The sequence below is a fragment of the Doryrhamphus excisus genome, chromosome 2 (assembly GCF_030265055.1).
Source record: "Doryrhamphus excisus isolate RoL2022-K1 chromosome 2, RoL_Dexc_1.0, whole genome shotgun sequence".
Taxonomy (NCBI): Eukaryota; Metazoa; Chordata; class Actinopteri; order Syngnathiformes; family Syngnathidae; genus Doryrhamphus; species Doryrhamphus excisus.
The window spans coordinates 12242961-12268730 of NC_080467.1; the positions used below are offsets into that span (position 1 = coordinate 12242961).

Genomic DNA, 25770 nt, shown 5'->3' on the forward strand with positions numbered 1-25770 from the left:
TCATAAAAAAACTAAGCATTTTATTGCGAATGGTAACACAAAGAAAAGTGGGATGATTTTTTTCAACCCCATTCCGTGTTGACGGTGACGTTCCAGCCGCCTGGAGGGGGAGGCACCAGCGAAAGTGGGACGTCAGGAATGGAGAAGAGCTGCGGAGGTACATCACCGTGTGTTTCCTGGGGGTCTTCCATATCGGTGGCATCCCTGCACACACCAATGATTGAATAGTCGCGTTATAATCAGACAAGCATGACAATGAAGTGTTCCGCACCTACCCTTTGCTGGTGAGGCCACTTTGCCTCTTTTCCCTCCTCGAGAGCCAATCCTCTGCAGTGGGCTCAGGCATCACAGGGTCCTCTAAGCCCTCCCTGTGCCGTCTTTCATCTATAAAAGAATCCAAAGTATTCTCTCAACATGACTTATTTACACTCGTCTAGACAGGCAGCACTTGTATTTGTCTAACATCAATTTATTTGACAAGCAGGCGTTGTCCCGAGGTCCCCTCATATTTTTCTAATAATATAACAAGCCCCCATCTGCCTCCTTTTATGATAAAAATATATCAACAATGTGCTTTGTCAGCTTTACTGTTTTCTTGGTACTTTTATGGTAGCGTGGACAATCACCATATATCACTGCTGCGCCTGCACTCGGTGTCAGAGTTTGCTCTGGAAACAAAGTACAAATATGATTGTTCAGAAATAATCCTATTGAAAATAATGTTTAATTATTACTATTTATTAAAAGAAAATTTTAAATGGTTCTGATTTAGAAGTTAATTTAATATTTTTTGCCCCTGTTTTTTTTTTATATGGTAATGGTTTAATTTCATTTGAACATGCATCAGATTACAATTGAGTGCATCCCATAATCAGTTCCCAGTTCCACATGTCCAAAAGGAGTAGGAAGAAGCAAAGCTTATTAAATCCTACCCCTCCATCTGGTACTTTTACAATCAGTAACTGTTACATTTGTTCACTTCCTGCTTTCCATAATACAGTTTAAGGTTTTTTTAATAATGCACCTTCGTACCGAATTTACACCGATATATGTGGTGTAAACAAAGAAAAATAACGGCATAAAAGTGACTATAAGGGTGCTATTTCATGTTTACAAGGCTCTAATGATCATAAATGTTTTTAGAAGGACATTAACAGGTTTTCTACGCTCTAAGTATGAAAATATTATATTTATTACATGTCCAAAAGGAGTAGGAAGAAGCAAAGCTTATTAAATCCTACCCCTCCATCTGGTACTTTTACAATCAGTAATTGTTGTAAAAGCACTTCCTGCTTTCCAAAATACAGTTTTTTTAAATATAGATACAAAAAAATAACAAAAAAAATAGATACAATTATGATACAAAAACTTAAACAATTAACTAAATCTAGCATTTTACAGGCAAAATACAGTCCTAAGTCCACCTACAGGAGTTCATGGAATTAGAAATGAACTGTTTGTGGGGTCAAGCAGGCAGCATCATTTTTTTTAACTACACAAGCAATATTTAAAGTATTACTAACATTCACACAAGTGCAACACTAAGTTCTACAGCATTTTAAACTTTTATGTAATCCTAGGACCTTTTTGAGAACTTCCAATGCCGGGTATTTGATCATTGTAGCATGTCAAAATTGTTTCTTTACAACCAAATCTGCAGTCAATGGCCTCCAGGTTTTAGTAGCTTTTATCATTAGACAGAAGACATGCTCTTATTCTTGTGACGAATAGTGCAATATGACAAGCCATCCTGTTGGCCAAAGACGTGCCTGTGAATGTTTATTGCGTGACAAATTTGCAAAACTAAGAAAATAGCGCCATCACGTGGTCACAAATTACCTTGCACTTTCCTTTCTAAATTAATCAGCTCCATTTCAGTCATATGAGAAAACCTGCAAGATGGCCCAAAATCACAAACCCCTAAAAACAAAAAGCACAACATTTATAAACAAAAACGCTGTCATGATTTCTATTAGCTCAATTTATAATGGTTGCTACCTCTTTGGAGAAACTTCCTGCAGGGTTTCTTTGCTTGTTCATCCTTTAAAATATCAGAAAAGCCTATCCAAAAAACAGAAAACCAACAAGATATATACATAGAAATTATAATTCCAGTATATAAGTAAATACGGTAGTTGAATATCACCTCTAAAATGATCAAACCATCCCTTTTTAGCCCTCTGGTGCTGAACACCGTTGAGATGCTTCTTCCGGTTGTGCATGTTGTCCTGGAAGGAGCGGTCACAGTAGTCGCAGTAGTATCTTTTACCCATGGCGCAGCTTGCTGGATGAGTATAAATAACAGCAATATTTTAACCCCCCCCCCTGAAATACATACTAAAATATTACCAATATTTTATTGTTAAAGTCCTACATGCAAAAAGAAAATGTATTGTTAACAGAAAACAATACACAAATGTCAGATGAACAAGTGAACAGTAACAAAGCTAGTTTTCGAGCTGCTTGTACATTTAGCACACACCGTCACAACACGACTTTCTTTCTATATTTAGTGCAATTATTAGACCATATATGACTCTAAAATAGTGCAACAAAATGTTACATACCTCACACAAGCCTCACTACAATTAATTAAAGTGTTTTAAACAGAAACAACTGCGGTGTGTATAAACAACGGAAGCCGTGTAGGTCGAGTAAAGCGGAAGTGATTCCTGCACATGCGCACCGTCTGACTTAAAACGTCACAATATGGCGTTCTTTCTTTCTGACGATATTAAACATAATTCAAACAACAGAAATGACAAAACATGTAATTGAATACTACTTATACCGGAAAAGCCGTATCAAATCAATCACCATGTGACTTTAAAAACGAAAAGGGGCGTCTGCTTTTTATAAAGAAGCGGAAGTTAGTCAATGCACATGCGCACAGACTTTGACTGAAGCCGTCTCAAACATGGCGCTGACAAAAACCGTGTACAATCTTCTCTTCAGGAGAACATCCACCTTCGCCGTAACCATCATGGTTGGAGCTGTCTTCTTTGAGCGGATATTCGATCAAGGCGGAGACGCTATATTTGAGCAAATGAATCGTGGGGTAAGTCAACTTATTGGCGCTGAAACAATCTGACCTTGCAGGTAGAGGGCGAAACGATGCTAACGTAGCTAAGCTACCTTTTCCGCAATGGGTAACTTTTTATTCGTACATGTTGTGGTGTGAGACATACATCTAATGGATGACAACATGTTTACTTTTTTACCAGAAACTATGGAAACACATCAAGCACAACTACGAGAACAAAGACGAGTAAAGAAGGGGACGCAGGCCGGGGTGTCACTCGTCCACTTTGCATCCACCCTGGACTTGGATCCGAACAACAACATCCAACAACCATGGACTGACTATGCTCCAAGTAGGCCTAAAATCTTGACCATACTACCCTCAAGATGGAGCAATGGACGCTTGTCACATCATGATCCATATTCCTGTTAATACCTTTGTCAACCTCGCATGTTGTAAATTGTTAAATTAAACGTGTTAATGTCGTACGAATTTGACTTTAGTATATTAACTTTTAATAGCAAAAAACACAAACAGGAACTTTGAATGACGAAGTTAGTATATCTCCATGTTTTACCTTCCTTGCCAGCTAGGGGGCACTACGAGTTCTATATAGTCAACATTTATTTTATTTCTCCGAAAATGGGCCTGTTTTTCTGCAAAAAAAAAACACATTTTGCTCATCTTATGTCAATAAATTGTAAATGCGAAAGAGTGGACCGTTATAGCCTATGATAATAGCCTAGATATACATGCATATGTCTACCTAATGTATGCTGAACCGACGACCTCAGAAAAGCGTCAAATTCTAGAGTTAATTTTTATTCATCGTGCAGTCAATTAACGTATTATGATGGCCGTTTTTGTGTGTCACGTATTTCAGGCTACTTTAAGGAGCAAAGATAAGTATGACCCACGGCTTGTTCTTTATTGGCCCTTGTTACATAGTAGAAATCAAATAAAATAGTAATATGAAATGTTATTACGGTTTTAAAAAATGTAATAAATAGTGATAATTTATGGAGTCTCAAATGTAAGGACTTCAGTTTCCATGCAAAAAGAGTCAATAAATGGCATCCTTTAACCAACCCCACAGTCTAGTAAGCCACATGTTGACCCCCAAGTCAGCCAAGAACTGTATTTCAGGCGTGAGCATTCTCTCACAGACGGTCCTCAACTTGGCATCAATATCGTTCCTCATGTTGTACCCCAGGATGGATTTTCCTCCGACGGGCTGCCAGGGTAAAAAACGCCTATCATGAATCATCTGGGCTTCCACTGCTTCTCCACCTTCAATACAGATGGCTTTCATCTCAGCGTTCCTCCTCCTGAGCTCCATGACTTGCTGTTTCATTTTCTCCCTCCCGTACGCTTCCACCTTGGCCCAGAAGGTGTCGTTGAAGTGCTGGTAGAGCTTCCAGTCGGCACCGTTCCACCGCAAAGCCCTCGCCCTCAATTCTGGGGTCAAGCGGGTGACTGATGACTTCTTGCGAACGTTTTGTTCCAAGTATAGGATGTCCTCCGTCGTCCAGCAGAGTGTCTCTTTGAGAAGAATAAGGGACTCCTCAAAGTGTTCTGCAATGAGAACCAGATGAAACCTTGTGGACAAATCCAAAATGGACTCCATCACTTTTTCATCATCAGGGTCCAGGTTGTTATCCAAACCGAAGTCGAAAAAGAGCAAGTTCCTCAAGTAGAATGAGTTGTAGGCACCCATGCTGTAGTATTCCCAAGGACTCTTGAGGAAAGCCGCCATTTTATTCTCTGCGCTGATGCTCCATGTGAAGGGAATCACTCTGTGGTAGTAGTGGAAGGATGACTCGAAGAGGTTGGCCGGGTTGCGTAAGATGGTGACGTAGATAGCATCAGGAGGTAACAGCTTGGCCACCTCTTGGTGTTGGAAGCGCATGTGGTTGCACAGGATGTTGAAGCACTCACCGGGCTGGTAGTCCTTCACCTGGGAGCGCCGGAAGGGTGACGGGTAGAAGAAGTCATTGCGTCCGTCGGGGAAGGCGAACTTGAGTTGGTGCTTTTGCCCGAAGCGGAAAATGATGTTGAGGAGCGTGCTGCTGGCCGTTTTGTGCGTCTTCATGAACATGATGTTCCCCACAGGGGAGCACTGGCCTGTTTGGATGCTTCTAGAAGGTCTTGTCAGGTTTTTACTGAGCGTGTTGAGGGCACAGGTGTCTTCTTGGAGGCTATCTTGGCTTGGCACTTTCATGTAGTATAGCGCCAGAATGATGTTGACCAATAGGAACCAAAGGATCACAGCTGTGCACTTGGGTTTTCTTGTGACCGCCAACATTCTGAAAACACACAAACATCATTAATAATTACACTATAATAATAATACAATAATTACAGATCCCGCACATTTCCCAACAAGCGTTCACAGCCACGCAAATTTACAGATTTAGGTCAAATATTAGTCATTGATAACACAACTGAACACAAAATGTATTTTTTAAATGAAAGTTTTTCTTATTAAAAAGGAAACAAAATTCATCACAGTTTTTTGCCCCGCCCCATTAAAACATAACTGGGATTAATTGAGATCTACGTATCAGGAAAATGTTATAAAGCCATTTGGGACTCCAGCAAACCACAGTGAGAGCCATTATCCACAAATGCCGAAAACATGGAACAGTGGTGAACCTTTCAAGGAGTGGCCGGTCAATCAAAATAACCCCAAGAGTGCAGCGACGACTCATCCAAGACGTCCAAGAACCCACAACATGATCCAAAAAAAACTGCAGGCAGGCCTCACTTTCCTCAGGCAAGACACTGGGCAAAGACCAAAACCACTGCTGAACAAAAACATTAAGGCTTGTCTCAATTTTGCAAGAAAACATCTTGACTGGGTCGCAGGGGGTGCTGGAGCCTATCCCAGTTGTCTTCGGGCGAGAGGCGGGGTACACCCTGGACTGGTGGCCAGCCAATCACAGGGCACATATAGACAAACAACCATTCACACTCACATTCATACCTATGGACAATTTGGAGTCGCTAATTAACCTAGCATGTTTTTGGAATGTGGGAGGAAACCGGAGTACCCGGAGAAAACCCACGCATGCACGGGGAGAACATGCAAACTCCACACAGAGATGGCTGAGGGAGGAATTGAACCCTGGTCTTCTAGCTGTGAGGTCTGCGTGCTAACCACTTGACCGCCGTGCCGCCCGTAAAAGTAACACATTTCAGAAAAAGAACATAGCACCAGTAAAATATGGTGGTGGTAGTGTGATGGAGTGGGGCTGTTTTGCTGCTTCAGTACCTGGAAGACTGATAAATGAAACCAGGGAAAAAAAACAGGCTTTCTACCAAAAAATCCCAAAAGGAGAATGTCCAACCATCTGTTGGTGACCTCAAGCTCAAAGGAGGAATGATATGTGAAATAGTGCGGATGACGGCGTTCCGGAATGACGACAAAGCGACAAGTGATGCTAAGGTAAGACGTTTTCATCACAGCTCAGGTTGTTTGCCACGTGCTTTCAGGAATGGCCCTCCAGTGTTGTGCAAGTTGAAGGTTCAGTTCCCACAGTATGGTTTTATTATCACCGTTTCATTTTTGAACTGTTTTTAGGTGAAAATGAGAATGAAATGAAATGAAAACTGTTCACTGTTTACAATGATCAATTCCCTAAGTTAATTGTCACTTTTAGCTTATGTGTGTTTATTTCTTCACGCCCTCCAAACAAAAGCCTAAAGCCTAAAAGTCAGGAGAGATGCAACAGATGAAGAAAACTGCTGAGCCCACTTCACCCTCATGTTTACCCCTAAACATATTTATATTTTTAAACTGACTTAAAAAAAAAAAAAAACATAAGGGATGGAAATGGAGTCACCTTTCACACATTAAGTCAATGACAAAGGAATGAAAACCTAACAATGAATTCAAGTCTTATACTTAACATCCACAGTCACAGAGTCGACATCATCGTGAGAGGAAGCATCAACGTCAACAAAAGCGTGTATTTACCTGCAGAGGACGGTTGTCATGGTATCAGGTGGAGGGTTGCCGGAATGGAAACAAATGATCTTACTTTGCTCTCTGCCATCAAAGATACCCCAGACAAGGATTCCCACTCATTGGCTGTTCCACACTCCTCCCATTCGACACTATATCAGCCTTACCGTTACCTTACTGTACTTAGCCACGCCTGACATACAGTGTACTACACATAAGATGTACAATACTATATTATATACTTATACAGAACATAGGCCGTGTAATGGCCGTGTAATACTATGTTAGGGAGTATATTTTCCATCCAACAACTGTTCCGTTGCTACCAACTGTTCTGTTGATTATCACATTTGAAGGCTTAAAACATCAGGCTAAACATGCTTTCTAGATCTTCCACATTCTGCACCTTTCTGCAGTGCTTCCATAGACATCCTGCTTCCCATCCAAACTGTTTAATTTACTCCTGTTTAATTTACGCCCTCCTTGAGATACGCCTACTCCACTGTGATTGGTCACACTCCCAAGCATTCCCGAGGACTCCTCGCCCCACTATGAGACATGTCCAGGCTGCACGGCGACCAAGTGGTTAGCACGTAGGCCTCACAGCTTGGAGACCAGGGTTCAATTCCACCCTCGGCTATCTCTGTGTGGAGTTTGCATGTTCTCCCCGTGCATGCGTGGGTTTTCTCCGGGTACTCCGGTTCCCTCCCACATTCCAAAAACATGCCCATTTATAACCTATGCATGTTTTTTTCTTTCACAAAAAAAAAAATTTCTTATGTACATTTTAGCAAACAATATTTTCATAAATGTACTACTTTTTCACGTAAAATTACAACAATTTTTTTTTCATAATATTCCAAATTTAGGGCAGCACGGTGGACGAGTGGTTAGTGCTCAGGCCTCACAGTTAGGAGACCCGAGTTCAATTCCACCCTCGGCCATCTCTGTGTGGAGTTTGCATGTTCTCCCCGTGCATGCGTGGGTTTTCCCGGGTATTCCGGTTTCCTCCCACATTCCAAAAACATGCTAGGTTAATTGGCGACTCCAAATTGTCCATAGGTATGAATGTGAGTGTGAATGGTTGTTTGTCTATATGTGCCCTGTGATTGGCTGGCCACCAGTCCAGGGTGTACCCCGCCTCTCGCCCGAAGACAGCTGGGATAGGCTCCAGCACCCCCCCCCCCGTGACCCTCGTTAGGATAAATGGTAGAAAATGAATGAATGAATGCTCTTGTCCAACGTGATTCTCCAGCAGCACAGTATGTCTTGTCTTCTATGCTGAAGCCATGAACATTAGGCGAGACACTGCCCCTTGTGGCAAAATAGTGCTATTACATCCCATGAGTTATTTGTGTGCAGGTTTTTGGATAGCAGTACATATTTTAACATTAAGCATTACACTAAGCCTTAGCTGGGGTGGGCTCCAGCATACTCGTGACATAGAAAATGGATGGCTGGACAAAATCTACTGCTTGTGTCATGCCTCCTTTCACACAATTTATTGCTCCTTCACAGTCAAAACAACAAATTACTGTTTTTTTTTTCCGTGTGAGGTCACGATGTACCGGAGGCCAAGGTGACACCATGTCAACCTTCAATGAGTGTGTGTGTGATAGTTGTCTTCCAGCACAACGACTTACAGGACATAAAATATAACAAATAAGTCGCTGAAACATGTCCAGAAAAAATACATATATTGTTGATGGTGATAAAGAACATTTGCCATGTCTCTGTACAATTGAAATCCCAATAATTACAGTGCTAGGCTACAATACAAAACAAACCAGTTGCAGGTAATGGCTGACTGTCTCTCATAAATCACGAAAAAGAATCTTCTAAGGCACTTTGGAGTGACAGCTCTGTGCAAGATAAGAGTACACCTTAACTTATTAAGTTTATGAAAAAGAACTTACCAGTTAATTAGACAGCGACGTCTCCCTTATATGCTTTCATTGACAGTGTTTTAAACCTGTCTTGCTACCATTATACAAATACCATCATTTAATGGAACATTTTATGTATGTTATGTAAGTAGCTCCTTATTAATCATATCACTGGTACTTGTATTTAACTTAAATGATTTCATATACCTAATAAGGGCATTAGTTATCTGTTTATAAAGACTTAATAGTGTAAATGAGTGGCTAGCGCTAGCTGTTCTTGCTAATGCCTTATAGCATTATTCTGTCTTAAATATTTACAAATTAACATCTAAACAGCGTATTACCCTTATAAAATACTACCTACAATTAGTGTTATATCATAATTCAAGTGAAAAAAACCAACGTTAATCCGACTCTAAAAAAATAGAGTTAACAGTGTAATAAGTGCCTGAGGCCATCATGTGACTCAGTAGATGGGGCGGTAGAGGATCTGCCCCCCCAGCAGCCTGCGTTTCAGCTCCTTCCACAGCAGGCTGCGCTCTCTCTGCGAGCCCTTCATGAAGCCGCGGTTCTCCTGAGCACGGCGGGATAAATAGGGGATGACCTCATTGACCGGGCCGTACGGGACGTACTTGTAGACCGGGAAACCCGCTTGACCTGGAGATACGAGGAGACAGGACTATTGTCATGACGGTGACATAGTGAAGCGTGTTTTGGGGCTTCTTACTTGGTCCTTCTTCGCCTCTCTGTTTCATAACCTTTATTAATGTAGAATAAATTAAATGGAGGCAAGCTACTTAGCTTGCTAATGTGGTAATCTGTGTAGCCTGCATGCTAGGAGTAGGAAGAAGCAAAGCTTATTAAATCCTACCCCTCCATCTGGTACTTTTACAATCAGTAACTGTTACATTTGTTCACTTCCTGCTTTCCATAATACAGTTTAAGGTTTATTTATTTATTTATTTATTTTTTAATAATGCACTTTCGTACCGAATTTACACCGATATATGTGGTGTAAACAAAGAAAAATAACGGCATAAAAGTGACTGTAAGGGTGCTATTTCATGTTTACAAGGCTCTAATAATAATAATAGTTTTTAGAAGGACATTAACAGGTTTTCTACGCTCTAACTATGAAAATATTACATTTATTAATAAGAAATTGTACTTTCTGGGGACGAGTGGTTAGTGTGCAGGCCACACAGCTCGGAGACCCGAGTTTGATTCCACCCTCGGCCATCTCTGTGTGGAGTTTGCATGTTCTCCCCGTGCATGCGTGGGTTTTCTCCGGGTACTCCGGTTTCCTCCCACATTCCAAAAACATGCTAGGTTAATTCAATCATTCAGGGTCGCGGGGGGTTCTGGAGCCTATCCAGCTGTCTTTGGGCGAGAGGCGGGGTACACCCTGGACTGGTCTCCAGCCAATCACAGGGCACATATAGACAAACAACCATTCACACTCACATTCATACCTATGAATTAACCTAGCATGTTTTTGGAATGTGGGAGCAAACCGGAGTACCCGGAGAAAACCCACGCATGCACGGGGAGAACATGCAAACTCCACACAGAGCTGGCCGAGGGTGGAATTGAACCCTGGTCTCCTAGCTGTGAGGTCTGCGCGCTAACCACTCGACCGCCGCGCCGCCCTGCTAGATTAATTGGCGACTCCAAATTGTCCATAGGTATGGGTGTAGGTGTATAGGTGTGAATGGTTGTTTGTCTATATGTGCCCTGTGATTGGCTGGCCACCAGTCCAGGGTGTACCCTGCCTCCCAGCTCCCCCGAAGACAGCTGGGATAGGGTCAAGTACCCCCGCGACCCTCGTGAGGAAGAAAATGAATGAATGTACTTTCTGGGATTACACAGACTTTTTGATTGGCATCATGCGAGAAAAAAAAAAAAAACTTAAGCCAGAATCCCAATTCCAAACCAAGGGAGAAGTACATGGTGCCTGAGTAAAAAAAAATTCTTAGTTTGTAAACTAGGTTGTATCTCTCCCAGGCGTGAGTGACAGGAAGAAAAGCTTGTTTGGCGGCACCATGCCTTTTTCAAGGGAGAAAAAAAACCCAGATTTTATTAGTCATTAGTACACTATGGACTCCTAACAGCATCACTGCAACACTGATAAGTCGTTTGTTCCTAAGATATGTCCCTTTGAAAGGTCGCTCTTCAAAGCCCACCGTGGCCACATGAGCGTGTGATGCAAGCCTCCGTGATCCCACCGCGTCTGTTTATTGGTGGTAATCAGAGCTTGGTTGTTGGGGGGGGGGGGGGGGGGGGGGGGTTACATACCTAGCGGGAAGCTGATCTGGTCACACATGCCAAGCAGCTGTCCAAAGTAGACTTTATTCTCAGTGGGTGAAAGGCCCATCTTGTTCATCCTGAGAAAGAACACACGTGGAGAAGGTCTTACATAACAACATTCCAGTTTTTTTTTTTTTGGGGGGGGGGGGGCAGAAATATCCTTGTTACGTGTAGGTTCAACTTACATTTCCAAAGTGAATTTCACTGTGTCCTCATTATGAGTTGCAACCATAATGTTTGCTTTCCGGCTGTGTTCGATGTCCTCCAGCAAGTACGTTAAGCATCTGGGGGACAAAAAAAATAAAAAAAAACACCACACAGTGAGGTAACGTTTCCGCCGTATAAGCATACCGATGTGGCGCAACTCACTTGTGGTACATCCTGTTGGTGGCTTCATAGTCCGGGTTAATCGGGTCCTCGTAGCCGATCTCCTCAGCTCTGGCCCTTTCTTGGTACATGTAGGCGCCGCGGACTAGCTTGGCACCGAAGTACCAGCCCTCCCTGCGTGACAGCTCCACATCCACTGTCACGTTGTCATAGGCCTCCTGAAATTATTTAACTATTGTTATAGTTAACTATTGTTTGTTAAAGGTACAGTACAGTAAATTAATTATTGTAATTAATATGAATTCATCAATCCACTGTGTCCTGACCTTCAGGTAGCATTGATAGGTGTTGAATATGATTGGCTTCTCTCTGTTGAACTTCCTCTGCATTTCCAGCGTCAGACGACTGATAGCTGGCTGGAAGTACGTCTGCTCAGCGTCCACCATGAGTCGCACGCCGTTCTCCAAGGCGTACTTTGATGCACACAAGGGGGAGGGTGAGGATACCATCAAAACAATGAAATATTCACTTTAGGTTAAAGGTTATTATGCTCACGTTAGCTAGAATGTCCACTCTTTGCAGCATTCGCTTCATTTGACGCTCTTCTTCTGCTGTAAATGTGCTCAGCAGAGGTTCCAGTTTGCCCGTCTGCAACACACACACACATTTTTGTATAGCTAATACATACCTAATGTTAATATTGTGGCACACTAACAAGGAATTTGACAGTACACCCCTTCCCCTTTTTATACAGAACCATGGTAATGGTTTTATTTCATTTGAACATGCATCAGATTACAATTGAGCGCATCCCATAATCCCAGTTCCCAGTTCCACATGTCCAAAAGGAGTAGGAAGAAGCAAAGCTTATTAAATCCTACCCCTCCATCTGGTACTTTTACAATCAGTAACTGTTACATTTGTTCACTTCCTGCTTTCCATAATACAGTTTAGTTTTTTTTTTTAAATAATGCACCTCATACCGAAATACAAGGTGATATGACCATCCAATGACATAATGTATACCATAGTAAGTGTCAATATAGTGATATATATAGCACATCATGACTGGTTCAAGACTCTTCATCCTTGTATTTAGCAAACATCAACTGCTTGTATTGTTTCTTGAATTGGCTCATCGTTGTGCATTGTTTGATTTCCTTACTCAATCCATTCCATAGTTTGATTCCACATACTGAAATGCTATGGCTTTTTAACGTAGTCCTAGCATATAAGTGTTTCAAATTTAGTTCTTCCCTGAGATCATATTTCTCCTCTCTTGTAGAGAAGTATTGGATGACATTTTTAGGTAAATTGGATGACATTTTTAGGTAACCATGACTGACTTACCTCAAGGTTTGGCACCATAAGAAGATTGGAGATATTGGTTGTGTCATTTATCAAACTGTTCCAGTCCAGCATATCTATGGTTCTAGAAATAAAGATGTAAGCCGCAGGTTATTACTGACAGATCCCTGAGCAATGTCTTTGACTTGCATTTTTGGAGTAGATCCCTAAAAACAGCAGAGGTCCACTGTTTTATATAGAGCAGTGATTCTCAACTGGCAGCGTCGTGACCCACTGACTGCTTTGAGTACATGGCAGCGGTCTTTCATTCATTCATTCATTCATTCATTTTCACGAGGGTCGCGGGGGGTGCTGGAGCCTATCCCAACTGTCTTTGGGCGAGAGGCGGGGTACACCCTGGACTGGTCGCCAGCCAATCACAGGGCACATATAGACAAACAACCATTCACACTCGCATTCATACCTATGGACAATTTGGAGTCGCCAATTAATTAACCTAGCATGTTTTTGGAATGTGGGAGGAAACCGGAGTACCCGGAGAAAACCCACGCCTGCACGGGGAGAACATGCAAACTCCACACAGAGATGGCCGAGGGTGGAATTGAACGCGGGTCTCCTAACTGTGAGGCCTAACCACTCGGCTGCCGTGCTGCCCTAAATTTGGAATATTATGAAAAAAAAATTGTTGTAATTTTACGTGAAAAAGTAGTAAATTTATGATATTTTTAGAGATTTACATTTAAAGAAAGTCATGCATTTTGGGTGGCTACTTGTCATTGAAGGGTGGCGGCGGGTCCTGCAGCCAAAACAGTTGAGAACCGCTGATATAGATGATCTTTGACTTGTGTTTTTGCTGTTGATCCTTAAAACAGCACACTAGTGTGTTTGCAACGGGTCTTTAAAAAGAGTACAAAGATCTTTAACTCGCGTTTTTTTTTTGCATCTCGTCCTTAAAATTCCAATGGTTCCCATTACCCGGACAGACCCAGCTTCTCCCCAGTGAACCAGTTTTCAATGTCATCCTCAGCAGCAACACCCAGTCTGGTCAAACTTTCCTACAAGCAAATGTTAGCACCAATAATCATTTATTTATTCCAATGATTGAACATTCCTTAACCCTCACCTTGAGTTGGTCCGGCTCCAGTTTTTGCTCTAATGCCGTCATTTCTGATTTGCCTTGTTGGGCTGCCAGGAATTTAAAGAACTGCTTCCATTTGACCAAGACCTCAGAAAACTGGAGCTGTGTAAAAGAAAGAAAAGACGATTGTTAAACATTATAGCTACTATAAGATTATGTGATTATTTATGATAGTAAACTAAGTTAGTGTCAGTCTTTGCAGGCAAAATAAACATACTGTACTGTCATAAACGTTGGCACCAGCGTATTAAGTATAGACTGGTGTGATAACTTAAGAGATAAATAGCAAATGATTGACTTCCGTAATGAGATCAACTATCATTACTCCCCTGTCAAGCCTCTCGTTTTCCCCAGGAAACGACCAAATTACCCCCTTAATAACGGGGGTGCTGGTTGAAGATCAGATTTTGTCCTCTTTACCTTCATTATCCCGTATTTTCCCGTAAGATTTTCATTATTTTCTAATGCAAATGTTGAGAGGTATGACTACTGGATGAGATAGCCCTCATGCTACCAACACATCAATCATCTGAACGTTGTTGGGCTTGCCAGATAATACCGGGGACATTGCGTTCCACTCACAAGGAACTGTGGGCGTCCCAAGGCTGTCATTTTGATGGCCGAAAAGCCATCTGCAGAAGCGCCGCCTGAAATTAGAAGGAAAACATTGTGACTCTGTACGAGTGTCTTATTGTGATTGTAGTGAAACATACTGTATGATCCATATGTTTTTTGTATAGGATGTATGTTTTTTTCTTCTTTACCAGAGGCTTTGATGCAGTTGATGAATGTTTCCATTTGGTTGTCACATTTGACCTCATTGGCGTAGAAATACGTGCGGGCGCTGATGACACCCCCGCGTCTGTCCCCAAACTGCCGATGAGCCTTGTACTTCTTCTCACGGTGTTGAGCATCTGTCGGGTGAGGAGAATAAAGCCATCATTAAGTCTTTTCTCCTCGAGAAAAGGTAAGAATTATACACTGAATAGAAAATGTGTACTGTATTACTGCCATATATGATCCACTTAACTATTCAAGTCACCTCCAAAAGCAACTAAGTGCCAGACTCTCAAAAGCTGCAGCTGTAGGCAACTTCCCGATGCAGTTTGTTATCACCGTAACTACACATTTGAAGTATCTTGAATGGTCAGAATCCAGCAGTTTCATCTACTGTATGTCTGCCTGCGCTTTAAAATGTTGCTACGAAACTCAAAGGTGTTACACTTTCCGTACTGTTGTTTACGGTGAACTATGTTATTGCTAGCTGAGCACTTTGCTCCTTTTTGGGAATACAACAACGAGCTACCTTTTTACTTTCCACTTTCTCATGCACTCCAAATTATTATTAAAGTTAGTGGCCAATTAACCCAATATGTACGTTTTTGGACTCAAACCCAGATCTTCCAGATTGCCTCCATACGGCATACTGACTTCAAACTGAGTGCTTTGAATGAACAATTTTGAGTAAAACTATCAGAGTGTCATCTATTTTTTTTTTATTTTATTTGGGCAAATATATGAAACATTACAGTGCATTTCTTACATCAATCAAAATATAACTTTCCATTATTTACATTTGTATTCAACTATCTGATCACAAGCCGAAAAGGAGTAGGCTGAAGCCAAAGCTTATAAATGACTACCCCTTTTTGCAAGATATAATCATGTTCATGCCACTGTCTTGTTTTCCCCTATTGTTATTATCATTGTAATATTATTATTGTTATTATCGTTATTATCATTATTGTTATAATCTTTATCATTATTACTATTATTATTATTATCACCATTATTATAATCATCATTAATATTACCATTTTCATCATTATAGTTGTAATGATTTGGGATTTTTTTTAATTATTTAATTTTACAGACTTCAGGTATTTTAGGTAGAGTGCTGTATCATTCCATCTGTTGTTTTCTGAAATCCGCTGTATTTGTGCTTTTATTGTCAATTTATTAGCCCACTTCTTCCCCCTAAGTGTAACATTTTTTTATTCAAAATATGGTTATCAGTCATTAGCCGGTCTGGACATGCTCATTCCAGAACCCTGGCTCCCCCTTAGAGTCCCAATATAACCATTCCTGGCAAGATCATGTTATGTTTGTATGGCTGAACATACCATAACCTTTACTCATAGTGACTCATGTTGCACTGGAGCAAACAAATAGTCCACAGAATGTTCCATACTGAGCATACAGGAACAAGCACAACATGTACAATACCGGTCAAAGGTGTGGAGACACCTTCTCATTGAATAACATGAGGAAGTGTCTCTAAACTTTTGATACTGTACTTTTTATTTTTATTGAATGCAGCGTAACAACTAATACACTCACCTGTACTTTCTTTCTCTGCTTGAGACACACATGAACTGCAAAATAAAAACAGAGTTGCATGAGATGTACGATGATTATATGAGAAAGAAACCTTTATTGCTGACACATTATGAAATGGAAAGTTTTTATTGTATATCACACCAACAAACTTTTTTTTGTGCATTTGGGATGTCCGTTTAGTGTTTAAACACAAAGTGAAACATGTGGCTACCTCTATTAAGACAATTGCATAACCTTTGCAGGGATTCAGTACATTGCTGTATAAGGCAACAGGACTTACTCAAGTACCGCCCCACGACAGGCTGAACAGCCAATCAGAGAAGAGGGGTCTGTCCCAACCAGCTAATAACAGACAAGGTTTTTTTTTTTTGTTCCTGCCTGACAAACAGCCAACAAGCCTGTTTGTGTTAGTGTGCTTATTTGATAATGACCCAGGTCAGACGAGGCACGAGTGTGATAATAATTAATAACAGGAAATTGGGAGATTAATGGAGCAGTCCGATAAGAAATAGAAATAATAAAAACACCAGATAAGGAAGGCTCCATTTAAGTAACTAATAAAATGCAATGTTCTGAAAAAAATGAAATGATCTGAAAGGTCCTACACAGGTACACTCACCGGACATTACATTAGGTACACCTAATTCTGACTTTATAATTATATATGAAAATATGCATTATTTCAACTAATAATATGATATTAACGGGCTGCACGGCGGTCAAGTGGTTAGCGCGCAGACCTCACAGGGGTCTGCTGTCAGGGGAACTGACCAGGGTTCAATTCCACCCTCGGCCATCTCTGTGTGGAGTTTTCATGTTCTCCCTGTGCATGCGTGGGTTTTCTCCGGTTTCCTCCCACATTCCAAAAACATGCTAGGTTAATTGTCCATAGGTATGAATGTGAGTGTGAATGGTTGTTTGTCTATATGTGCCCTGTGATTGGCTGGCGACCAGTCCAGGGTGTACCCCACCTCTCGAGAGGAAAAAGTGGTAGAAAATGAATGAATATGATATTAACTTAACTATATGTTTATTATGAGGTAGCTACAAGCATAAATAATCAACACTTATATCAAATAAATGTGATATATGTGGTTTTCAAATGTTCCTCAATCTCAAAACTAGATAAAAGTTGCCTGATTTTGATTGACATTTGCTTTTGACTATGTGTTTTGACTTCTGACTTGAAGGGCGCTAACTTTCTAACTTACTTCCTGCTTTGAATACGTAAGCTATACCCAAAGAGTTACATTTGTTGTCAGCTCACGATAGCCATTTGGCTAAGTTTAGCTACTAACGCTAGTTTGTACAACGTGACTACAAAATTGCTGATTGCCTCTCTTGAGGCTGCTTTTTCATGTGCGGACACGCTATGGAAATGAATATGTGAATACCAGACAGCTGTTAGGGAACAATAATGTACAACATTTTTTATGCAGTTTACTCATAATAGTTAAAAATACAGGCATTTTTTGTTCTAACTTTGTTTCATTAACCACTGTTGTTAACATATGCTTGCTTTTGGTGTTGTTGTTATATTTTTTGGTTGAAAAAAAAATATTTTACAGTTGAACTGTAACTGTGATTAGTTTATTATTATCCGATAATAATGAAATAAAATGTTTATTTATGTTTGTATAGAAATACAAGGATACAGGATCTAAATGGATTGTGCAAGTGTACCTTACATTGTGGACGGACAGCGTGTACTGTACCGTACCATAAAATGTACAAATAATGATTCTGTAATTACTGCAATAAAATTGGAAGTAGACTAATCACATGATTGCTGGGTTATGAGGAGGTTTCTTTCAGTGAGTTGTGCTTTTTCCTTTTTTTTTTATAATGAATGTTACATAAGCTGCTTCTGTTAATAGTGAAACGAGCTGGTTTAACGCGCCAGCAGAGTCCAGGATTTAACATGAAACAACAACAATGTCCGGTCAAAAGTGAACTCACTCCATCTCTTTCCTCTCGGCCTCCTCTTGGGTCAAGTCCTCTTCCACGCTGTAGTCCAGCACAGCGCCAACGCCAAAGGCCTGGTTCTTCTGTATGAGGGGTTTGATGGCGTTGTGGTCTTCCCCGGCCACAAACTGCCCGTAGAAGGTCATCTTCATCAGCTTCTCAAACACCCTTTGACCCAGCAGCTTCTTGCTCAGCTCCATTAACTGTTGACAACAATAAGGTTGCAATACTCTCATACAGTGGAAACTGACAACATGCTTGCCTCTCACCTCCTTGTTCTTCTCCACAAGCAGATCTATGGTGCAAAGCTTGAAGACCAAGAGGCTCCTCAGCAGCTCAATGTTGTCCTTACTTTTATAAGCTTCTTCTGTATTGTTGAAGTCAATGTCGATTTTGCTCAGATTGTGTCCATTTTTTGGTGTATTTCTGCCCTGGCTGATGAGTTCCACGGGCTCAGCCTCCACCACGGCACATTCGTCCTGCTCTTTCTCCAGCTGCTGGCTCTTCGTGGACGCCACTGTGGACCTGCATCTCCGAGAACAAATGCGAATTTTGCTGGATACATTGTTAGCTCTGGTGAGCGCTGACACGATCTTGGCGCACGACATGTTTTCCTTCTTCTCCTCCGATGACTTCTGTCTGGAAAACGCGCGCCTCTGTGAAGTAGAAGGAGCTATGAAGTTGCGCAATGTTATCCTCTGAAGTGGGAGGGGGCGGTTCTTGTTCGAGTTACATAATAACACCACCACAGCCCCTTTGCACAACACCCCGATTTATCACCTCTTCATCTCACTCAAAAGCTGTTTACACTCTTCATCAAACGTGACCCCATATTGTTACATCATTACTATTACTACTTACCTTTAATATTAAAATATATGACGCAAACGATTTACCCTGAAATCAATGTCAATGCTGCATCATTCCATTGAAAAGTCGTCACATGCTTGCGCATGTTTTGGTTGTGGAGGACACGAGCCGCTAGAGGCAGCAGTCAGTAAATGTTCCCGCCCATCAACTCGAAAATAATTCGTAGAAGAAGCCAGAGACGCTCCTGTGTTAGCCACCCTTGCTATAGCTAGCACTCCACACGGAAGCACAGTAAAGCGTCAACTGTTTGCAATTGACTCCACAGAGGAAAGGCCTCGATTTGTCTGAAACGGTAATTCCTTAACATATAACATCCTTTTGTTGTGTAATGCACTCGAAGAGCAGTCAGTAGTAACGTCGTTTGTACGGCAAATGCTAAACAATTGGAGACTGGAAGACGCTAGTTTAGTTAGCTAACCTTTCATTTGCTATCATATAATGCTGTAATATCATATAGTGCTATCATTCGTTATCCGGTGCGTATCCAGAGAATTACATCTAATTATTATTATTATATCAAAGTATGTATGTCCATAAACAGCTCGGAAAGCGTACAAATGTTCGCTTAAATGAAACAAGCGTCGCGACCTGCTTTCGTCAGCTAGTCGCTGTTAGCTTGGCTAAGCCTTCCGCGACATTGAGGTTGTACCCTTTGTTTAAGGAAATGCTTTGAATGAATAAATAACACAATTTGAACGCTTTATCACCAGCTAGTTTCAAATGTCGTATACCATTTAAACATAGGCAATATGACTATGTGATGCATTTTCACTGTTTAGGCCACTGTGAATGTCCTTAAACGTAATTTATTCATCAACACATTTGCACAAAAACACACAAAAAATAACATGTCTCAGTGATTGTACCAGAAGCTTCTAAGTAGTGTTATAAAATCTAAGTAGAGTCATATATTATGGTGCAGAACAAAACTGGCACTCTGACCGGCTGCAAAGAGGCACGTGAGACACTGCACATCAGGCCCTGTGCAGATTTATCCCGTTAGTGTTTGCTAATAGTGTTTGCTAATAGTCATGTATTTACACTCTCCAAAAGCGTGAGAACACCACTGTTTATTTCTCATGGCTTTGTGACACTATGACAATTCGCTATGAAAGAGGGCACATCAGCATTCAAGTTGACGCAGGTTTTACCCCTGTTACTGATTTTAGGAGGCGGTCACATGGAAGTACTTCTCAAGCAAGTCATGTGTTGACTGACCAAAATTGCGTTTTAAATTCAGTTATGCCACTGCCTTCGTAACTGCAAAACGCAGTACACTGAGGACTACCTTGTTGATATTTTTTTTTTTTGCAAAAACATTTTAGGGGTGCCACTTTTTCACTTCCGATACCGATATTGCAGCATTGGTCTGTTTCAAGATGCTCAATGAAATGCATAAACCAGACATTATTTACCACTGACAGAGCTAGCTCTGTTAAAACAAAAAATGTGATCGGCGGTTGCCAATAAACTCCTTTCAAAGCTGATTGCAAAAGAATAATTGGCGTGCAGCGTCTGCGGTGTCACCCATGGTTGCAAACAAAACGACGCCACAGCCAAGGGCAATATACAACCTAAATATATCGGTATATTAATTTTTGGTCCATATCGGCCAACCCCAATGTTAGGTTAACTGGCGATTCCAAATTGTCCATCGGTATGAATGTGAGTGTGAATGGTTGTTTGTCTATATGTGCCCTGTGATTGTCTGGCGACCAGTACAGGGTGTACCTTGCCTCTCACCTGAAGTTAGCTGGGATAGGCTTCAGCATACCTGTCAAACCTCAGCACAGAGGATGGATGGGCATGCATTTCAAAGAATGTTGTGCTGTTTTTCTTTTTTTCTTGATCGGGATTGCTTTATTTCTGTTGCAGCAAGTCTTTGTTTTTTTTTAATATTTGACTGAAGTCAGGAACTCAGCTTGGGCGAGTGATTGTGAAAACACAAATTGACCTTAAAATCAAAAGTTGCCGCCCTGCTTTCTGTGTCAGCAGTGCAATTAATTCTTCCACCATGGCGGATGGCCGGATCTATGTTGGGAATCTTCCCATGGACATCCAGGAGAGGGACATTGAGGATCTCTTCTTCAAATATGGAAAAATCCGTGAGATTGAATTGAAGAACAATAGAGGCACTATCCCCTTTGCCTTTATCCGATTTGAAGACCCACGGTGAGTTTTGGAGATGGATCGTTCTCATTCCCCTATCAAGTCTTTTTGGTGTACGTCAAGTGACTCCCAGCAGGGAATGGATGGAGGTGGCACGTCCAGGTCTCCATCTGCGACAGGCCCGCATTGATAAGGAGTTCTTTGCTCTCTTCTCCTAGGGATGCGGATGATGCCGTCTATGGAAGGAATGGATATGGATATGGAGACTCCAAACTTCGTGTAGAGTATCCCAGATCCTCTAGTAAATTTGGTCCAATGGGAGGCGGCGGCGGCGGTGGTGGTGGAGGAGGAGGACCTAGAGCAAGATTCGGACCCCCAACACGAAGGTCTGAATTCCGCGTCATAGTGACTGGTAGGTGGATGTCTACAGTCGTAGCTCATTTATAATTATCCTGGATGTCAAGTGGAACAGTAGGAAGAGGACACAGAGTCGTAGGCAAATGTTTCTCTTAACACACTCATGGCGGACTACAGCGCTCACAAACCTGTAAGTGGAAGTCATCAGTCATAGATCGATGCCTATCTCGCCTGGCGGATCAAAGGACAAAAAACTAGTAGGAACATGGACGTAAAGAGTGGTAGGCAAATGTTGCTCTCTTGCTCGCATGTCAGACCGCAGTCTAAAGGAACTTGTAGATGGAAGTCGTGACTCTTACGCAGACACATCTTCATGCACTGATGGTGGACAAAGGGATATGTAGCTGGACGTCAATAACTAATGGCGGACTAACAGCCAAAGGGACTCGTAGGAAGGAATACGTACAAAAGTCATAGTCAGACGATGATCTTTCATTTGTGGCGGACTGCAATTTAAAGGGACTAGCAGGAAAGTGGACATACAGAGTCATTGCCAGATTTTGCGCTCATGGCGGACTGTCTGCGGCATGTCGGAATTAGTCGGAAAGTGGACATAAAGGGGCGCACCGGTGTGTGAAGTTACTACAAAGGGGACTAGTTGATGGACACCGTGAGCTGTCGGCAGATCTCGCACCTCTACTTCCTTCCTGTCACTTTTGGACTACAGCAGAGTAATTGGCATGTTTTTTCTCTAACAAACTGCAGCATGAAGGGACTTAGTTTGAAGCCATTAGTCGTAGGCAGATATTTCTTGCACTCTGGAGGACAAGGACTAGAAGACGGACGTCACAAGTCATAGGCTATTGGCGGACTTCTTTCACTCTTGGTGGACTAGTAGGACATTGGACATGCAAAGTCAATGGCAGCTGTTGGTCTCCCATGGCGGACTGCAGCGTGAACGGACTTGTAGTCGGAAGCTGTGAATTATAAGCAGATGCATATCTCGCACTCTCATGGCGGACCGGACGACAAAGGGACTAGTAGTTGGATGGATCATGAACCATAGGCAGATGTCTCTCACTTGTTCTTGGTGGACTGAAGGACTGCTAGAAAAGTGAACATGCCAAGTGATTTGTGGATGTGTCCCACACTGGTTATGGAACAAATCTACCAGTAGGAAGGAAGGTGTCATGGGAAGATATTTCCCTCTCATGGCGAACTGGAGGACAAAGAAACTGGCAGATGGGACATCATGGGTCATAGGCAAATCTGTTTTTAATAATAATGGCAGATTCTTCATCTCATTTTACAACTGCATACAGTGAAGAAAATAAGTATTTGAACACCCTGCTATTTTGCTATTTCTCCCACTTAGAAATCATGGAGGGGTCTGAAATTTTCATCGTAGGTGCATGTCCACTGTGAGAGAGATAAACTAAAAAGAAAAATCCAGAAATCACAATGCATGATTTTTTAACAATTTATTTGTGTGATACAGCTGCAAATAAGTATTTGAACACCTGAGAAAATGAATGTTAATATTTGGTACAGTAGCCTTTGTTTGCTATTACAGAGGTCAAACGTTTCCTGTAGTTTTTCACCAGGTTTGCACACACTGCAGGAGGGATCTTGGCCCACTCCTCCACACAGATCTTCTCTAGATCAGTCAGGTTTCTGGGCTGTCGCTGAGAAACACGGAGTTTGAGCTCCCTCCAAAGATTTTCGATTGGGTTCAGGTCTGGAGACTGGCTGGGCCATGCTAGAACCTTGATATGCTTCTTACGGAGCCACTCCTTGGTTTTCCTGGCTGTGTGCTTCGGGTCGTTGTCGTGTTGGAAGACCCAGCCACGACCCATCTTCAATGCTCTGACAGAGGGAAGGAGGTTGTTCCCCAAAATCTCACAATACACGGCCCCAGTCATCCTCTCTTTAATGCAGTGCACTCGTCCTGTCCCATGTGCAGAAAAACACCCCCAAAGCATGATGCTACCACCCCCATGCTTCACAGTAGGGATGGTGTTCTTCGGATTGTACTCTTCATTCTTCTTCCTCCAAACACGCTTATTGGAATTATGACCAAAAAGTTCTATTTTGGTCTCATCTGACCATAAAACTTTCTCCCATGACTCCTCTGTATCATCCAAATGGTCATATGCAAACTTAAGACGGGCCTTGACATGTGCTGGTTTAAGCAGGGGAACCTTTCGTGCCATGCATGATTTCACATCATGACGTCTTAGTGTATTACCTACAGTAACCTTGGAAACGGTGGTCCCAGCTCTTTTCAGGTCATTGACCAAGTCCTGTCGTGTAGTTCTGGGCTGATTCCTCACCTTTCTTAGAATCATTGAGACCCCACGAGGTGATATCTTGCATGGGGCTCCACTCCGATTGAGATTGACCGTCATGTTTAGCTTCTTCCATTTTCTAATGATAGCTCCAACAGTGGACCTTTTTTCACCAAGCTGCTTGGTAATTGCTCCGTAGCCCTTTCCAGCCTTGTGGAGGTGTACAATTTTGTCTCTGGTGTCTTTGGACAGCTCTTTGGTCTTCGCCATGTTACAAGTTAAAGTCTTACTGATTGTATGGGGTGGACAGGTGTCTTTATGCAGCTAACGACCTCAAACAGGTGCATCTGATTCAGGATGATACATGGAGTGCAGGTGGACTTCTAATGGGCAGACTAACAGGTCTTTCAGGGTCAGAATTCTAGATGATACACAGGTGTTCAAATACTTATTTGCAGCTGTATCACACAAATAAATTGTTAAAAAATCATGCATTGTGATTTCTGGATTTTTCTTTTTAGTTTATCTCTCTCACAGTGGACATGCACCTACGATGAAAATTTCAGACCCCTCCATGATTTCTAAGTGGGAGAAATAGCAAAATAGCAGGGTGTTCAAATACTTATTTTCTTCACTGTATGTCAAATAAGAGTCAGTTGTATAGGATAATTTATGAAAGAAGATAATACATTTGTAGAACCCGGACAATCTAATCACACAGTCCAAGAGTGAACCATAATCTCAAGATTTTGACCTTTTGTGAACATGGCATGACTTGTCAACAAGATCAAAGCAGCTGAGCAAGTGTACTTTGGATCCATTGAAGTTCGATTGGAAAAGGGGTCTGGGCCGTATAGAGTCACGCTGTTTGTTTTAGCAAAGTGGCCACGGATATCTCTTTGAAGGACAAGCCACAGTGCTTGGCTAGGACATGCAAAATTAAAGCAAAAATGTTTAGAAACCCAAACAGGCATGTGGTCACTTTAGTCGAAGTCTAAACATTAGACACCCTTTTTTTTAGGTTTGAAGTGCTAGTTTTTAGGTTTCATATTCGGTATCTGCAACCTCAGGATTACCACCAAGTGGGAGTTGGCAGGATCTGAAGGATCACATGCGCGAGGCGGGCGACGTTTGTTTCGCCGACGTGCAGCGGGATGGGGAGGGCGTGGTGGAATTTCTCCGCCGCGAGGACATGGAGTATGCCTTGCGACGCCTGGATCGCACAGAGTTCCGTTCGCATCAAGTGAGTGGAAGACCTGATGAAAGCCACCCCCGACTCCGCACCCCCGCTGGAGTGCACTTTCACTGTTGTCCTCGTTTGCAGGGTGAGACCGCATACATTCGAGTCTACGAGGATCGAGGAACCCCCAACTGGGGTCGCTCGCGTTCCCGCTCAAGATCGAGAAGCCGCTTTTCACCTCCTTACCGAGGATCACCGCCGCCACGGTACCAGTCCCCTCCTCGTCATTCTATGTCACGCCATAGTCCAACTCGGAGGCACGGACCACCCCACCATAGTCCGCCACCACGTCATTACAGATAAAGGCTCAATTTGTGATCTAGGAAACCGAGGAGAAATTTTTGTAATCGCCTTTTTTATTTTAATTTTTTCTTTTTGTTTACCCACTGGCCGCTTTCATCGAACACTTTTGTTGCTACGTACATTCCATGGACACCCACGTCTCTCTTGCTCCTCCCCTCGGCCTTAACTCTGGTTTCCATGTACCTTTTTAATACACCTATGCGTTTTCTCAAAGCAGAATGTTGACTTTGATGTGCATTACATTACGTAGTGTTTGTTTGGTAAGCCAACTTTTGTTGTGGATGTGACGTCGTTCTTGTTAAAGAATCTGTGATGCTAATCAATATCTTCTGCTTCAGAACAA

General features: G+C 42.0%; 5 protein-coding genes across 7 annotated transcripts; 2 read left to right on the plus strand and 3 right to left on the minus strand.

Annotated features, from left to right (window-relative positions):
• zmat5 (zinc finger, matrin-type 5) lies at positions 1–2761 on the minus strand. Its single transcript, XM_058064780.1, has 6 exons — positions 2568–2761; positions 2147–2284; positions 1999–2061; positions 1840–1920; positions 276–384; positions 1–204 (listed from the first exon to the last, which is right to left on the minus strand). The coding sequence occupies exons 2-6, from the start codon at positions 2271–2273 to the stop codon at positions 63–65; spliced, it is 522 nt and encodes a 173-aa protein (XP_057920763.1). The 5' UTR covers positions 2274–2284; positions 2568–2761; the 3' UTR covers positions 1–62.
• Positions 2762–2859: 98 nt separating this feature from the next.
• On the plus strand, positions 2860–3514 carry LOC131119915 (cytochrome b-c1 complex subunit 9). Its single transcript, XM_058064782.1, has 2 exons — positions 2860–3058; positions 3225–3514. Exons 1-2 carry the CDS (start codon positions 2918–2920, stop codon positions 3270–3272), a joined length of 189 nt encoding a protein of 62 aa, XP_057920765.1. The 5' UTR covers positions 2860–2917; the 3' UTR covers positions 3273–3514.
• Positions 2905–7037, minus strand: gal3st1b (galactose-3-O-sulfotransferase 1b). Its single transcript, XM_058064779.1, has 2 exons — positions 7002–7037; positions 2905–5328 (listed from the first exon to the last, which is right to left on the minus strand). The coding sequence occupies exons 1-2, from the start codon at positions 7019–7021 to the stop codon at positions 4086–4088; spliced, it is 1263 nt and encodes a 420-aa protein (XP_057920762.1). The 5' UTR covers positions 7022–7037; the 3' UTR covers positions 2905–4085.
• Positions 7038–8669: 1632 nt separating this feature from the next.
• On the minus strand, positions 8670–18963 carry prodha (proline dehydrogenase (oxidase) 1a). Its single transcript, XM_058056250.1, has 14 exons — positions 18530–18963; positions 18255–18463; positions 16296–16330; positions 14720–14869; positions 14538–14602; positions 13941–14057; positions 13793–13872; positions 12860–12941; positions 12065–12157; positions 11836–11982; positions 11552–11727; positions 11368–11466; positions 11171–11259; positions 8670–9532 (listed from the first exon to the last, which is right to left on the minus strand). Exons 1-14 carry the CDS (start codon positions 18866–18868, stop codon positions 9342–9344), a joined length of 1872 nt encoding a protein of 623 aa, XP_057912233.1. The 5' UTR covers positions 18869–18963; the 3' UTR covers positions 8670–9341.
• Positions 18964–19235: 272 nt separating this feature from the next.
• srsf9 (serine and arginine rich splicing factor 9) lies at positions 19236–25524 on the plus strand. 3 transcript variants are annotated; one of them, XM_058056275.1, is made up of 5 exons: positions 19241–19422; positions 21126–21302; positions 21458–21651; positions 24955–25127; positions 25209–25524. In XM_058056275.1, exons 2-5 carry the CDS (start codon positions 21145–21147, stop codon positions 25425–25427), a joined length of 744 nt encoding a protein of 247 aa, XP_057912258.1. In that variant the 5' UTR covers positions 19241–19422; positions 21126–21144; the 3' UTR covers positions 25428–25524. The 3 variants fall into 3 exon arrangements, with proteins under 3 accessions (XP_057912242.1, XP_057912250.1, XP_057912258.1); XM_058056259.1 differs by having other exon boundaries at positions 19236–19422; positions 21123–21302; positions 24955–25524; XM_058056267.1 differs by having other exon boundaries at positions 19236–19422; positions 24955–25524.
• The last annotated feature ends 246 nt before the right edge of the window (positions 25525–25770 follow it).